This window comes from Lycium ferocissimum, chromosome 3 (genome assembly GCF_029784015.1).
Source record: "Lycium ferocissimum isolate CSIRO_LF1 chromosome 3, AGI_CSIRO_Lferr_CH_V1, whole genome shotgun sequence".
Classification (NCBI taxonomy): domain Eukaryota; kingdom Viridiplantae; phylum Streptophyta; class Magnoliopsida; order Solanales; family Solanaceae; genus Lycium; species Lycium ferocissimum.
In genome coordinates, this window is record NC_081344.1 from 18356105 (window position 1) to 18371734 (window position 15630).

Consider the following 15630-nt stretch of genomic DNA (forward strand, 5'->3'; position numbering starts at 1 on the left):
AGTCAAAGAAATTACGAGCCCTAAAAATAAAAGAACAGTACAAATATATTAATTATGGCCGTAAATCAAAAGCTTAATACTGTGATTAAATTTAATTGGCCTGTAGAGAAGGAGGATTCGTAAGGAAAACGGAATGGCAAAACGGTAAATTAGAAGTTCGGTAAGGGCAGGTGAAGAAAAGAATGCGTGGGCCACACTCCAAACTTTAAAAGCGTTTGTTTGATTTGAAAGTAATTAGCATTCCCAAATAGGATTACTTTTGGTCCCTCAATTATTCATAAATTTTAATTTTAATCCTTATAATATCTGACTAAACACATTTAATCTTTCATTAATAGAAATATGCACTTTTAATCCCTTTGCTACCATAGATATTAGTCGCTCGACCACTTAATTAACTACTTACTCCCTCTGTCTCATATTACTCGTCCCCTTTTTATTTTTTAAAAGTCAAATTATATAAACTTTTCCCACCATTTTGAGATATACTTGTAGTACTTTAAGTGTAGTTCGTGAATATCTAAATTATAATGTTTAAATATTGAGTTGATCTAATCTAATTTAACTTAGAAAATTAGTCCAACTTGACTTTCGAAAAGCGAAACAGGACAACTAATATGGAATAGAGGAAGTATTAGGTTAAGCTTACTCCATATTTGACGGTTATATTATCTAAAAGTAAATCGATTACAATATATTTCTCACATAAACGAACTAAAAACACACATTTCAATAAAATTGAAAGTTAAATATGCTTCGTCAAATAGCACAAGGATTAAAAGCAGAATATACTTACACCATAATTTAGGGACCAAAACTGCTATTCTCCCTTCCCAAATACAATTAAATAAAGGAATTCTGAAAAAGGAAAGTTATTAATATTTAAATCAAATATAAATTAAGGGAAACGAAAACTCCTTTTCCTCATTTTTTTACAATTCAATCCTTCTGTTTCTCTTTCTTCTCTCTTTTCAGGTCTCTTCTCTCTAATCTTTCTCAATTTCGTCCTCTTTTCTTCGCCTCTCGATTTCGATTCAGGTATTAATTTTCATAAATTTTTGTTCTTTTTTTGTTTCTGTCATAATATTTTGATGTTAATTTTATGTTTTTGTCTTTTTTTTTTCTTTTTTTTTTGTGTAATTGTTTTTTTCAATTTGAGGATTCTAGGATTTTTTTTTTCTGGGTTTCGAATTTGAGACTTGAAGATCGGGTAAAGTTTTTGATTTAATTGATGGGTTTGCGATATTTTGTAGGGTTTCTTTAATTTTGCCTTTTTTGGTAGAAAATTAAGGATGTATTTCTGTGTTTATGTGTTAAAAGATGGGTTTTTTGTGGTGTTTTGCTAGATTTGGATTATTATGGTGGCTTAATTTTATATGTTATGGTGTGTTATTTGTATAAAGTTTTGATTTTTAAGGATGTTGCTTTATAACCCAAGTGGGAAATTGCTGACTTTGGATTATTATGGTGCTTAGTTTGTATGTTATCGTGTGTTATTTGTATAAAGTTTTGCTTTTTAAGATTTTGCTTTATAACCCAAGTAGAATAATGCTGACTTTGGATTATTATGGTGTGTTATTTGTGTAAAGGTTTGATTTTTAAGGATATTGCTTTATAACCCAAGTGGGAAATTGCTGACTTGGTGTTTCTTAGTTGAGTTTGGATTATTGTGGTGGTTAGTTTGTATGTTATGTTGTGTTATTCGTGTAAAGTTTTGATTTTTAGGATTTTGTTTGATAACCCAAGTAGAATAATGCTGACTTTGGATTATTATGGTGCTTGGTTTTGTATGTTATGATGTGTTATTTGTGTAAAGTTTTGATTTTTAAGGATATTCTTTATAAGCCAAGTGGAATAATGTTGACTTTGGATTATTATGGTGCTTAATTTTATATGTCATGGGGTGTTATTTTTTGATTATTAGGATTTTGTTCTATAACCCAAGTAGAATAATGCTGACTTTGGATTATTATGGTGCTTAGTCTGTATGTTATCGTGTGTTATTTGTATAAAGTTTTGATTGTTAAGGATGTTGCTTTATAACCCAAGTGGGAAATTGCTAACTTTGTTCTTCTTAGTTGACTTTGGATTAATATGATGCTTAATTTTGTATGTTATGATGTGTTATTTGTATAAAGTTTTGATTTTTAAGGATATTTGCTTTATAACCCTAGTGGGAAATTGCTGACTTTGTGTTTATTAGTATAGAATTTGCTGTATATTTGTTAGATGTGAATTATTGCTGCTATGTGAATCATTAGAACAACCTGTGCATAAGTAGTTGAGTTCTGTGCTGAGTTGTGGTTTTATATGTTCACTTATTTGGCTTTTGTTGTTCATTAATCAAAGCTTCAATCCCGATTGTCGAACTTGTTGGCTTCAGCTATACGAATCTTCAGTAGTCTTTACAGGATTCATCATTGTCTTACAATAGTAAGACTATTTCTACCTGACAATTAGCCTACTGCAATCCTTATCCTTTATGCTAAGCTCACATAGAAAGAGGTGTTTTTTTTTATTCATCATCGTATCTAAATGATGGAGCAAGAATATCGAGACATTAATATGTGCATTTAGCTTTTTCGCATGTTTCTTTGATCTTTGTTAGAAGTGACCATGTCTTTTGTTGTAACTTGTGTTTTCTCTGAATCTTTTTTGCATCATTCTACTGAATTATGCTTTGTTCAGCTTTTTGTTTCTTAATAAGGAGTTCTAGTCGGATAAACTTGATCTTGTGGGTTTCTTTGCGAGTGTTACAGTTGGTGATGTTACAATAAATATCATTCACTTAGAGATGATGGCATGTTGAGCCAGGTTAATAGTTTTCCAACCTGAGAGGTATTAAGCAGTTTAGCAACATAAAGGAGTGGCCTAATCTTGGATAACTGTTCATTCAAATAATAGTTGTCTCGGCATCTCTGAGATCTATCTGTGCATTCAGTAATGATGAGTAACAAATTTAATGAATTCATGCTATATGCAATAAGAGAATAGCAAAAGAAAAATCTCTAGACTGTTGTATTTATTTAGATAATCAAGTTTACTAGTCATGCTCCTTTCGATGGCAACCCTTGAATAGTTGAATTCCATGTTAAATAATGTATGATAATGATTGAAGTGCAAGCTTTTGCTTACCACAAGGGTCTCAGCGGTGTCTTCTTGTCTGTATTTACCACTTGCTTGTGTTTTGGTAACAGCTATGTTAATTTTTTTTTTTCTTTTATTGGATGAGACTACTGTTAGTCAGACTTATATTTTTAATAGAAACATAAGAATAAGTTGCCTGTCTTTGTATGGATTCTAATTGGTCATGGAAAGAATTCTTCAGGCTGCACATGTTCTTTTTGGTATGATGATTTGCTATTGCGAACAAGGACGAGCTGGCTTAACTAGCAAATCAGTAGTTAGCTGAGCAACGGTGGAGCCTAGGATATTTCTGCTAGATTGGGAAACTTAATTATCCAGTTAGCTTGTCAGTCGTATCTGCTACCATAATTTTATCTGCTAGGAAACCCAAATTTTTGTATACTTTACAATGTAATTACAATTTTGAACTCGTAAGTTCTTGCGAAGTCTAGATGAGTGTTGGTTAAGTTAATTTGAAGTTCGCAGGCAAAACTATCTCAGGAAATGTTGAGGTGTATGTAAGAAAGATGTCTAGTAGTTGATTGCACTTTTCCCATCTAGTTAACTTACACCTGCTTATGGATATTGTTGTGCCTTGACATCTTTGAGAGGATTTGAAGAAGAGAAGGCTGGTGTTTTTACCATATGCCTCTAGGGGTAAGGTCGGCGTAGATCCTACCGCTTGTGGGATTCACTGGCTATGTTCGTCTTGTTGTTTTACTGAATTAAACGGTCTGTAGTGTTGACAGAGCACCAACCAAAAGGCACTGATTTCTAATTTTGTGATTAATGATGACCACAGTGTTCTGGTTTTTATGATGATGGAAAATGTGCATAATGGGCTTGTGGTTTGGCAAGTGGCAGGTTAACTGCTGCAGAAAATGGAGTCTTCCAAAGAGACAGGATGCCAAGCTCCAGAAGGTCCCATCCTTTGCATCAACAACTGCGGGTTCTTTGGTAGTGCAACCACCATGAATATGTGTTCCAAGTGTCACAAGGATATGATACTGAAGCAGGAACAGACTAAATTTGCAGCTACATCAATCGAAAACATTGTAAACGGAAGCTCTAGCAGTAATGACAAAGGGCCTGTTGTCACTGGTGCGATCAATGTGCAACCAGGATCAGCAGAACTAAAGGTTATCTCTACAGAAGCATCTTCAGATTTATCCTCAGGTTCAAGTTCAAAGGTGAAGCCAAAAGAGGGCCCAACTAGGTGCACTACTTGCCGCAAGCGTGTGGGTTTAACGGGGTTCAATTGCAAGTGTGGAAACCTTTTCTGTGCAGCTCATCGTTATTCTGAGAAGCACGACTGCCCTTACGATTATAAGAATGCTGGTCGGGATGCTATTGCTAAGGCAAATCCTGTTGTTGTGGCGGAAAAGCTAAACAAGATCTAGGATGCCTCTATTATATGAACTGAAGCACGATGTTCTTGCTTTAAAATCTGTTGGTCTTCCTATTAAGTTGGCCTTTTGTCGTATAAGGTGTCCCGTAGATTAAGATGGTATAAGTGATGAAAGTGGGACACATTCATTCTATCTCCAGTTTGTAAGTTGTTATTTATGCTGGCTTGGTGGATATCTTCATTGGACTCGTAGTCTTTGGTTCTTTCTCATTTTTCTTGTTCTGTTTGATATACAGTGCAGAACACGACTATCCACTGAAAAAGATTAAAAAACAGAAAAACGAAGTGTCATGTTTAGCAGTTTCATGTTTGTGCATCCTTTATCGATTTGCTTGTGTTATCTGATATCTGTTATTAAAAATTCATTCTACTCGAATCATTTGTTTAGTGTTGTCGCTATTTCTTAATTCTTGAGGTGCTGCCTGTTTTGTTTTAAAGCAAAACGAGAAACTATAATTTTGAATTTACAAAATTTGGAAGTAGTGATTTTGCTAGAGAAAATCATTAGTGACGAGGATAACATAGCTCAAACTATGATACTTATTACTTATCTATATTAGTCTTTGCATACTCAAATGTTTCAAAGCAAACATTAACTGAACATAATAGATTTTGCCTCAAAAACACATCTCAACTTTGCCTAAAGCATTAACGGAACAAACCTATGTAAAGTTTATCGAGTACAAACTCAAAAGAAACTCTTGCAATATTTCCCCAAGCAAAAAATGAAAAGACAACAAAAGGCACACCATCTATATCTCATAACTTGATTCGGACAAAATGAAGATTTTGTTCTCCCCTTTTAAAATTCTTTGGATACTAATTTCTGTTAAAGAACGTGATGGCTTATGAAATGGGTCCAGGTGCAAATACTCAATTATACAAAAGGAAAGACAGAAGAAGAAGAGGAGGAGATCTTGAGGACACAAAGAGAGTGAAATTGTCAACAGGATCTCCCCCCAAACATGGCCTTAGCAAGTGGGATTAGCAAGTGGGATCTTCTTTAATGTTATTTCGGTGGCCCTCTACAAGAAGAGGAATGAAACAGTAAAGTTTGCTTTCAGATTTACAAGGAAACACAATCCGAAAATTGGGTTTGTAAGTGAGGTTTATTTATTTTATTAAAATATTAATGCCACTTAGGATTGGGTCAACTTTAATCATGTGGAGGGTAGATGGAATCGTCCGAAAAATTCATTCTACTCAAATCATGTTTTAGTGTTGTCGCTATTTCTAAATTCTTGAGGTGCTGCCTGTTTTGTTGGAGAAGCTATAATTTGGAGGCATTAATTAGTGACTAGGGAATAGATATTGTGGAGGATCCTGGGTCTTTGACTAGTTCAGTTTTATCGTTCAGTTTTGCCGTTGTTGTACCTCTTTGATGTTAACGAAGGACAGCCATTATCTTGCATCTTTTTGTTTGATTTAATTTCTAACCGTTGTTTTGTTAGGATTGAGATAGTGTGACATCTAACACGTGTAGCCATGGATAGGATAAGACAAAGATTGAATACAAATAGGACAACGATTTTTAGATTCTCTTACATTGGGACTTCAGAAAGCTAGTTTTTCAAGACTTGTATTCTATTGGGGTGAAATAAGAAAATATTATCTGCTCCGTGCTTTGTTTCGGTTTAGTGCTAAGAGCGTAGAGATGATGTGTACTTTATTTTTGTTTTAGTGGTAAGAACGTAGCGATGATGTGTGAATTACCTGTGTTTTTTTATTTCATGGGAAGTTAGCAGCATCCACAAATGATGCAAATACTATTGTTGCTTTGTCTTTACTCACATCAATAACACACTTCTATGCGGGTCGTACCACAACTCACAAATTCCAACTTTGCGACCACCAAAAACTTGATTTTGAAGTAGAAAAAGATAAAAGGCTTATTCATAGAATTTCGAATCAGGTGCCAGAGACTTCTCAGTTATTGAAAAAAGAAGTACAAATTTGGAGGTATTGGGTTCGATCTCTCTCCCTCAAAGTGAAGACTTCTCGATTTTCCGATATCCTTCTTTTACAGCACAAGGAATATCAAGAGGGCAAATAGCGCAAAGCTTTCTTTTCATAACAATGTAGTAACCACTAGTCCATTCTTGTTTTACAACGATGAAACAATCAATCAATCATCTGGCGTACCAAGTATCAGATTGAACGAACCTACGTTCGTATAGACAAATCTTTCCGCATGGCATACATATAAATATATATGTTATAATATATAAATAGAAATAAGGGATACAAGTAATTTTTCTCCCTCTCTAACAGATATCAATCTGGAGTCTCTCCCTGCTGTTTCAATAGAGGAAGGTGAAACCCGAAATCTGAATTCTTGAGAACTCTCTTGTCCGCCACCGGCTGCTATCAACTAATATGTCCGATATATATATACAGCTAACCACTAGTAAAAGACTTGCTTCTGCTTTCATAGCTCCATTTTCATTTGATGATTTGGGTGTAAAGATGCTGTGAAAATCAGGAATATGACAATTAGCTATAAGCTCATTTGTTCTCTTTACAAAACTGTTTTCTGTTCCAGTTTTCATTTCGCAAGTACATATGTTAGATGCCAAGTCCTTTATTTTTTAACATCTCAATTGTTCCCAAGAGGAAAGGCACTAAGGGGTCATTTGGTTTGAAGATAAGTTATGCTGGGATTAGTAATATTGGGATTAGCTAGGCTAGCATTAGTTCTTATTGACTGTTTTGTTTGTTGTATAAAATGCATTGCATTAAAGAATAGTAATGAATAGGGTGTATAAATAATACATTATGTATCAAGAATAGTACTGAATATGGTGTATAGGTATAATAGTACTGGTACTGTTAATGTCGTTGTTACTATATATAAAAATAGTACTGAATAGGGTATATAAGTAATACTGGTATTAGTTGTGCATAGGTGAGATTTGCAACCAAACATCGTACTAAATTTTCATACCAGCACTATTCTACCTAATATACCCTACCAAATGACCCCTAAGAGAAATTAGTAACACAGAGGCCATTAAGTTGGGATTTTACCTGAATTTGCTGAGGAATCATATGTCAAAAGTGAGTTCTCTGGGGTAACAAAGCTAGAGTTGTCTTCTATCCTTCCCCAGACAGGCTGATGGAACCCTTCAACATGCCATAGATTTTGATACTGGTTTCTGTTTCCGCTTGTTTGTCCCTCGATCCAGATAGGTGGAACAACCATGTCTGCTAAGTTACTCTCCACATGGGAACCACTCTAATTTTCCAAAAGTAAATCAGAACTCTCAGGGGAATGATCAGAAGTTTTGAATATCATGAAGATTATCGCATAAATGCTTTTAGATATTGTAAGTGTATTATAAGCAATGAATCACCACTCTAAAACTAGTCATGTCATAACTGGAAACAAAGCATGAAGGGTGCCATCTTGAAATGTTTGAACTATCATAATCCAACCTTTGACCGTTCTTATACTGACCATACAATCTGGCATTATTTATTACGTAGTTAAATTGCAGTGAACACGATAAGGTACAAAATTTCTCATTTGCAGTTGCAACTTGCAAAAACGTTGACAGCAATTGTGGTATGGTCACGGTCAACCTTTCAGGTGACCACGTATCAGAAAGAACAGTTGAAAGGGTAAATCTGCATACAGAGGCAGACAACAATGGTGGTCCGCGATTGAACCTGCTATACCATTTTGGTTGGTCAAGAAGCACGTGTTCCAAAATTCTAACCGGGGACCAAGAAAAAGTACAGCGAGTAACCGTAGAGCATTTTTTTCCCCGGTGAATTATCTTCTTATAGGTGGGACTCATAAGCTGACATTGAAGGTAGAAAGATGAGATGCCATAATTGAAGAAACAAAACTAACGAAATCACCACTATGGCACTTAGGATGAAGTGAAGTTATAAAACACAGCATCATATGCATAATCTCGCAAAAGTAACAAAGATGATAAGCAACACAAACTTACTTCTGCTGCAAAGAGACTGTCGAGGTTCAGTACACAAACTTACTTCTGCTGGTTAACCGCAGCAAGTCTCATTGATAAGAACTACAACCAAACAGAATTCCATTAGGAAAACAATCAATGCAACCCATTATAAAATATCAATATGACCAAACAATGAGGAAAAATTTAATTTCTCAAAGGTCATGAAAATTCATTTCATATGTGGGATACCCACTGCTTTATTACATATTTGCCTACGTTGCCAAAATTATGTCAAAAGAAGCAGGAGGTGCACTAAGTTTTGCTGTTTTGGAAGAAATGAATATTTAGAGGGGTAAAATCTGTTACTGTAGCAAAGTTGGAAGTCTGGATGCGTCATATTAGCATTTACATATAAAATACCATAATCAATATAGTAGTCTGCAGATTACAGCACTAATAAATCAGATGCAACGAGATCTGACCTCCACTTGACGCTGTAGGGATTGTACATGGTTGATTATCTCATCCAACACCATTGCAGTACCTGAGATCTGCAAATATAGTTCAAGCTTTACAATGGGCTAATATTTTGGGGTAAGTTCAATGTTGAGAATTGACTAATTGAAAGATCTGCAGAGGTCTGCTAATTAGTACTAAATCAATCACCATATATTTCTGCTTAGCCTCATAAAAGCCAGTGTATGTTAAGACACAGCACAACTAGTTATAACATAGAAATACACATCCTTTCTAAGTCTTGACTATACATTACAGTGACAGTTAAAGATGATACAGGAAGAAGGGAGAACCATAATAAACAAAATAGTTTTTCATTTCCTTTCTATTAATCTTTCTCCTAAAACCAAAATCCTTTTTGATGAAATCACCAACTAAAATCCTCAAAACCATACTGATTAAAATCCTCAAAACCATACTGATTTCTAATTCAAATGATTGTTCCCCAATATAACAAAACAACTAAAAAAGTTTGAGATGGAACTAACCATTCCAAAGTTACAAACAGTTGCAAGGGATCAAACTCTCATATATTGTTTAGAGTATTAAATTGGTCAAGTCACAAGTGGCTGTGTTGGTAATCTCTTTATATATACTTTAACAATCCTCTAGTCGAGCAACCTTTTGGGATTGAGGTAAGCACAACGTTCATTTTTTTCGAACAGGTAACAAGCGGCACAATGTTCATTTTCTTAACATATATCCGCATTTACTTTTTTGCTATTGTTTAGTGTATGTACATTCTTATCCTCTAAAGAACTTTAATTGAGCTCTTTCAAATCATTATGCCTTTATGCCTAGGGTACTATGGCCTTTCTTATTCCACTTCATTATTAAGGCAAAGGACTGTTTTTCCTCAACATCTATCCAAACAATAAAGCATGACAGCTGAAACAGACATATTACCAGCCCCACCCGACCCTACCTTCAACTCTTACTTTGAGGGTTCTAAGTAGGCCCAAAGTTCATTTTTCAAGTGAAATGTGTAACAAACTTCAACTTCCAAATAACTTTTTTCAACTTAACCTCAGATATTCCGTTTTTGCAAATATCACTTAGTTCATGTCCAAACGCATACTAACTAGGCGTTTGGCTATATATTTTTCTTGGAATTTATGAAGTTGGAGTTTAACATGGAATTGTGTTTGGTTATATTTTTTGCAAAGAAGAAAAGAGAGCACTTTATTTGAAATTTATGAAGATGGACTTGGAAAACAGGTTTGGAGCACTTCTCCAAATTTGGAATCAACTCCCGGTTGGATAACCAAACACTACTAATTTTGAAATAAAGTAAAAAATTATTCCGGAAAAAAGTGTATAATTCGCATAGCCAAACGGGGCCTTGTGAAATGACAAGATTGATCATTAAAAAGAAAAAAAAAAAGTACTGGCAGACTGAAAAGTTATTACCCATCAAATGCAAGGCAAAAAAAGCTGAAAGAACAATAAAATTGTTCGCCACTTTTCTTGGTGCCAAACCCACCAACCCTTTTTCGTTAAGAAAAAGGTGACAACGACTGATTTTGCATAAAAAAAGCCAATCAATAATGCAATGAAAGCAATCAAATTGCAGATATTTTCCTTCCTAACATAATTACTAGTACTATTACTCACTCCGTTTAAAATTATCTGTCATTTTTTTATGTTACACGCCCCTTAAAAAATATGTATTAATTAAGAGAAGTATTTGACTACTTTACCTTATTTATGTGTCAGTTATAATCTCTCTCCGTTAAATGTTTATTCTATTTATGTGTCATGTTCATTAATAATTTCAGACAACTATTTTTAATAACAACAAAAAATAATTTGAGACGGAGGGAGTAATTAAAATCAGTGCAACCCATTAGACTATTATTGATAGTGATAATTAATTAATACTGATAAAAGTGACAGCTAACCTTATTACATCCTGGGACCAGCTCTTGAAGAAACTTCACCCTAGCAATAATTTTCTCTCTCCTTGCCTACAGATAAAAGTAAAAGTACTCAAGATAATTACAACCTTAATTAGATATAATAACCACATTTAGCATAACATTAATTAGCTCATAATCTTCCAAGCTTACTCTTTCTGCTAAGCTATGGCTATCAGTAGCTTGGCCTCGACGAGCTCGAACATGAACATATGGTAACTTCTCGTCTTCCGAGGTAATGTTTGCTGATTTTTTCCCCTTTTTAGTAGTTTCTTTTACCTGAAATTGACAAAAATTATTCAACAAAATGGAATTGTAATTTGGCAGTTCTAACTATTGAATTTAGAAAGGAAAAGTAGAGTTGCAATTCTCCTGGTATCAAATTGGTGAAAAACATTAAGGAGTCATTTGGTTTGCTAACTAAGTTATTTCAGAATTATAGACCTGTAATTATAATTTTTAGACTAATTTACCCCAGCTAAGAGGTTTTTTTTTTTGGGTTTGCTAACTAAGTTATTTCGGAATTATAGTCCTGTAATTATAATTTTTGGACTAATTTACCCCAGCTACGAGGTGGGATTCAGGATTAAGATTAAAATTATAATATTTTGATTTGATTGAAGGTATAAATTCATCTACATTCAACCAAACAAATTACTATAAATTTAATCTCCAAGTTAACCTGAGATCTTCCACCTTATTACATGAACCAAACAACCCCTAAGTGGGCGTTTGGACAAAAAAAATGTGAAGTTTGAAAAGGTAGTATTTGACAAAAAATGGGAAAATGATATTTGTAAATTGGAGTTCTGTTTGGACATGAATACAACTTGGATAACTGTTAGTAGAATTTTTGTGAAAACAGATATTTGGAGTTTGAATTCCAAAAAATTTTAACAACTCTATGTCCCTGAAAAAAAAAAAATGAAAAAATTATCAAAAACCAAACGGACCCTAATTGCCAAATGAAATTACCTTCTTCTCCCTTTCCTTTCTCTTGGTTGTTTTCTGATTAACCAATGGATTAGAACTCACCGGAGACGAATTCTGATTCTTAAATTCAGAATCTATTGGTTCCTGCTTCACTAACATTAAGTTTTCCCCGGAATTCGAAAGGGTCGAATTAGATTCCAGGGAATTCCCCGCAAAGACAGAGAACTTTGATGCTCTGTCAATCAAAGCAGTATCCGAAGGAAACATCGGAGGTGGATGATAAGGATAATAAGGTGGTGTATGATGTTGAACTTCACTTGCAGCAACGAGCTTATCATTATTATTATTATTATTATCTGATGATGCTGTCATTTTGTCAATTGTTGTTGTTGTTGTTTCTGGTGAATGAACTAATAATAGCTCAACTGCTTGATTTGCTGGGAGACCGAGTAATGCAGTAAAAGAACTTCCAGAGTTTGAAGCAGCTGATAATATTATTTCATCGTCAAATTGGTGAAAATCATTACCCATTTTTGCTCCGCAATTCTCGGATCTAGGTTGTCCTGATTCCACTAGATTATCCATTTTGCACCAAAATTGACCCAAACTTTTCTTCAAGAATGAGATTGGACAAAACCCCAAGGCCAATTTGTACAGTTGCTCGAATTTCGATAACTCTTTTGAGTTTTGACTGAAATGTTGCAAAGTCCAATGGAAATATTTATACAAACCCCACAAATTTTTTTTTGAAGAATATTTGAGTCAATGAGCTTCAGAATACTAATGAAAGAAAAGGGTTGCTCAGTTTGGAAAAGAAAATGGAAAAAAGAGACAAATACTGAGCCAAACAGAGGTATTTTTTGAAGATTTTGAGTGAAACTGAAGCTTTTATATACTTCTTTTTTCTCTTGTTTTTGTTGTGTTGCAAATTTGAGGAAAAGGGTTGCTCAGTAAGGAAGAAAAACTGGGGAAAAAAGAGATAAATACTGAACCAAACAGAGGTATTTTTGAAGTGTTTGAGTGAAAATGAAGCTTTTATATACTTCTTTTTTCTCTTGTTTTTGTTGTGTTTCAATTTTGAGGAAAAGGGTTGCTCAGTGAGGAAGAAAAAAAGAGATAAATACTGAACCAAACAGAGGTATTTTGGAAGTCTTTGAGTGAAAAAGAAGCTTTTATATACTTCTTTTTCTCTCTTTTTTGTCTTGTTTTTGTTGTGTTGCAATTTTGCAGAGTTTTTTTTTTTTCTTTTTCCCTTCTATATGGAGCTTCAATGGCGGTCAACTATTTTCTTCTCTGCAACCCTCTGTGTGGTTTCTCTCTTCTTATCTTTGACTCTCTGAAAAAGGCGTTGCCCTTTTTGCTCTGTAGCCGCTGCCTTAAAGCAACATTGCTTTGATTCTTGTGCACTTATCAATGTCTTAAGGTACCAAATATATTAAGTATAGTAGAGTTAAAATAAGTACATGAGCCTAACTTTAGGTAAATATTAGAATTACCACTGTAAAAATGACTTATTAAAAAAGAGTTATTACTCCCTCTATTTCTAAATAAATGATGTTTTAGGTTTTTCATTTGATTTTAAAAGAAATGGTGTTTTAAGATTTTAAGAAAAAAATGATCTTATTCTTCTAAAATTATCCTTAGAATCATTAAGAAACTTTTATAGAAATGATAGAATTTAGAAGGAGATAAAATTTATTAAGAATAATTTAGTAAAAACACTCCTAATATTTTAGGAGCGAGCAATTTCTTAATGGCAAGGTAAGCTAAAAACACTACCTAACAGAGGGAATACAATTTAAACAAATGAAGATGATATTATAGGAAATTGTGTGTAAAAGTAATTTTAGTGGGAGAAATTGGCAAATAGTACTACTTTGAATCGTTAATTAAGATTTAGCAAGCTTTTTAAACATATCGAGTGTTTAGTTACTTTTTATGTGAAAATAAAATTTTCACAAAGATATCCCTAGTTAAAATACAGAAAAAACTCAGATTAAGTTTTCATACTAAGCTTGTGAATGTTTGAACTTCATAAATTGTTTTTTTTTTTAGTTTAAACACGGGAATGTTTGAGCTCCATGAATCGTTCGTAAAGTTTGAAACTCCATCAAATTTTCACATTTAGATTGTGTAAGCTTTGGTGCCAGAGTTGTTCTGTATTTTAGTAAGGGATACTTTTGTCTAGATATTAATTTCACTTTAAAGGTACTGATCGTTTTCAATTACAATAAGCGGTTCGAAAATCGGTTATTCAAACTATAATTTTACGATCCATTGCGCCAGTAATAAAGTAAATGAACGATTAAGTTCCTTATACATGAAAGAAAATTCAACTTAATAATTCGATAACTTGTATTGAAATAACAAAACTATTCTTTCAGAGGTGGGATTAATCCCAACCTAATATTCAAAGACCTACTAAGTTTTTTCTTTTTTTTTTCATTTTCCAAAATTCGGGTAAGGGGTCTTAAGGCGTACCAAATCGGGTGGGCTTTATTGTGGGCTCACTGGATGCTTACCCAACCTGACAATGTTTTAATCACAGTGGATGACCCGTCTTTTTCTTTACATTTATTTATGTGAATTTTATGTTTGCTTTTTCGACAGTGTTTGGACAATATTTGGTTGAAGTCGAAGATGAGAAGTAGTTTGTGAAAATTGAAGATCCGTAAGTTAGAAATCATTATTACTTGCAATACTCTTCGGACAAAGAACTCAGTATCTAGCCAGTATTTAAAATACAAAAACTTACATAATATTTCAAATATGGGAAATCTAAATGGCTTGACAAACACTGGTAGGTAATTATATTTAGTAGCTATAGTTTGATTTAATTATTTTTCATAGCTAACATTTGTATGTGAATGACAATTATTAACTATAAGGTAAAATACAGTCAAAAGAGAAATGTATCCCCAATTCAGTCATTCTCTCACATCTGGTCTCTCTCTCTCTCCCCTCCGTTTCCACTCTCTCTCACTCCGGCAAGAAATCGTCGCGCTTTTCCGGTGTATTTCCGGCCAGATTAGTCGCCGGAGACTCAGATCTGACCAAAAGTACACTTAGATCAACCACCACCAGTCAACTCTCCTGGCTTTCAAGCTCCGGCACCATCAGAACCGAGTGACGAATAGGAGAGTAGTAGTAGTGTTGTTGTGGCGGATGGCGGCGGAGATACATCGAGATGGGAGGAAGAGGACGAGGGTTGTTGGTGGCGGTGGTGAGAGTGACAGTGGCTCAGATCTGCCCGATGCCTCCACCTCTTCCTCCTCCACGTCGCCGGTGGTGGGAGTGACGGTGCTGGAAATACAGTTTATTATCCAGTTCTCATCGGAAAATACACTTTATTGTGCAGATCATCCGGAAAATACACTTTATTCGCCTGTATTTCGAAGAAAATTTTTTTGTATACAAATGAATACAGTGAATTCGAAGTGTATTTTATGTCCTGTATCTCAAATTCGAGTGTATTTTATTTCTTTTTGGGGTATATTTTATTTCTTGTATTCAGTATTTGAGTATATTCGTTAAATTATTAGTGCAAAATTCAGTATTTCGGGGTGTATTTTATTTTTGTATTTAATATTTGAGTGTATTCGTAAATTTTTTAGTGTAAAATTCAGTGTTTCTTTATGTATTTTTGCTTGTATTTTGAAGGATATTTTTTTTGTATACAATCGATTTTAAATATAATAAAGTGAATACAATGTAAAAATAGTTACAAATGAATACAGTTGAGTTGAATATATTTGACTTGAATACAGTTGAGTTGAATACAATTGCCTTGAATACAACTTAGTTGAATACA

General features: G+C 33.9%; 1 protein-coding gene, 1 long non-coding RNA gene and 1 pseudogene across 4 annotated transcripts; 2 read left to right on the plus strand and 1 right to left on the minus strand.

The window, feature by feature from the left end:
- Nucleotides 1-881: 881 nt before the first annotated feature.
- Nucleotides 882-4838, plus strand: LOC132049948 (zinc finger A20 and AN1 domain-containing stress-associated protein 8-like). Of its 3 annotated transcripts, XM_059440936.1 has the most exons (3): nucleotides 918-1038; nucleotides 3329-3479; nucleotides 3991-4838. In XM_059440936.1, exon 3 carries the CDS (start codon nucleotides 4008-4010, stop codon nucleotides 4524-4526), a length of 519 nt encoding a protein of 172 aa, XP_059296919.1. In that variant the 5' UTR covers nucleotides 918-1038; nucleotides 3329-3479; nucleotides 3991-4007; the 3' UTR covers nucleotides 4527-4838. The 3 variants fall into 3 exon arrangements, with proteins under 3 accessions (XP_059296918.1, XP_059296919.1, XP_059296920.1); XM_059440935.1 differs by lacking the exon at nucleotides 3329-3479 and having other exon boundaries at nucleotides 882-1038; XM_059440937.1 differs by lacking the exons at nucleotides 918-1038; nucleotides 3329-3479 and adding an exon at nucleotides 2754-2814.
- Nucleotides 4839-6584: 1746 nt separating this feature from the next.
- On the minus strand, nucleotides 6585-13237 carry LOC132049949 (transcription factor bHLH48-like; annotated as a pseudogene).
- Nucleotides 10994-15332, plus strand: LOC132049950 (uncharacterized). The gene is made up of 2 exons (XR_009413193.1): nucleotides 10994-11121; nucleotides 14719-15332. It is a non-coding gene; the product is annotated as an uncharacterized LOC132049950 (long non-coding RNA).
- The last annotated feature ends 298 nt before the right edge of the window (nucleotides 15333-15630 follow it).

What these genes read in the sequence shown, in the direction of transcription:
- LOC132049948 (XM_059440935.1), top strand. Translation starts at nt 4,008, where the DNA reads ATGGAGTCTTCCAAAGAGACAGGATGCCAAGCTCCAGAAGGTCCCATC.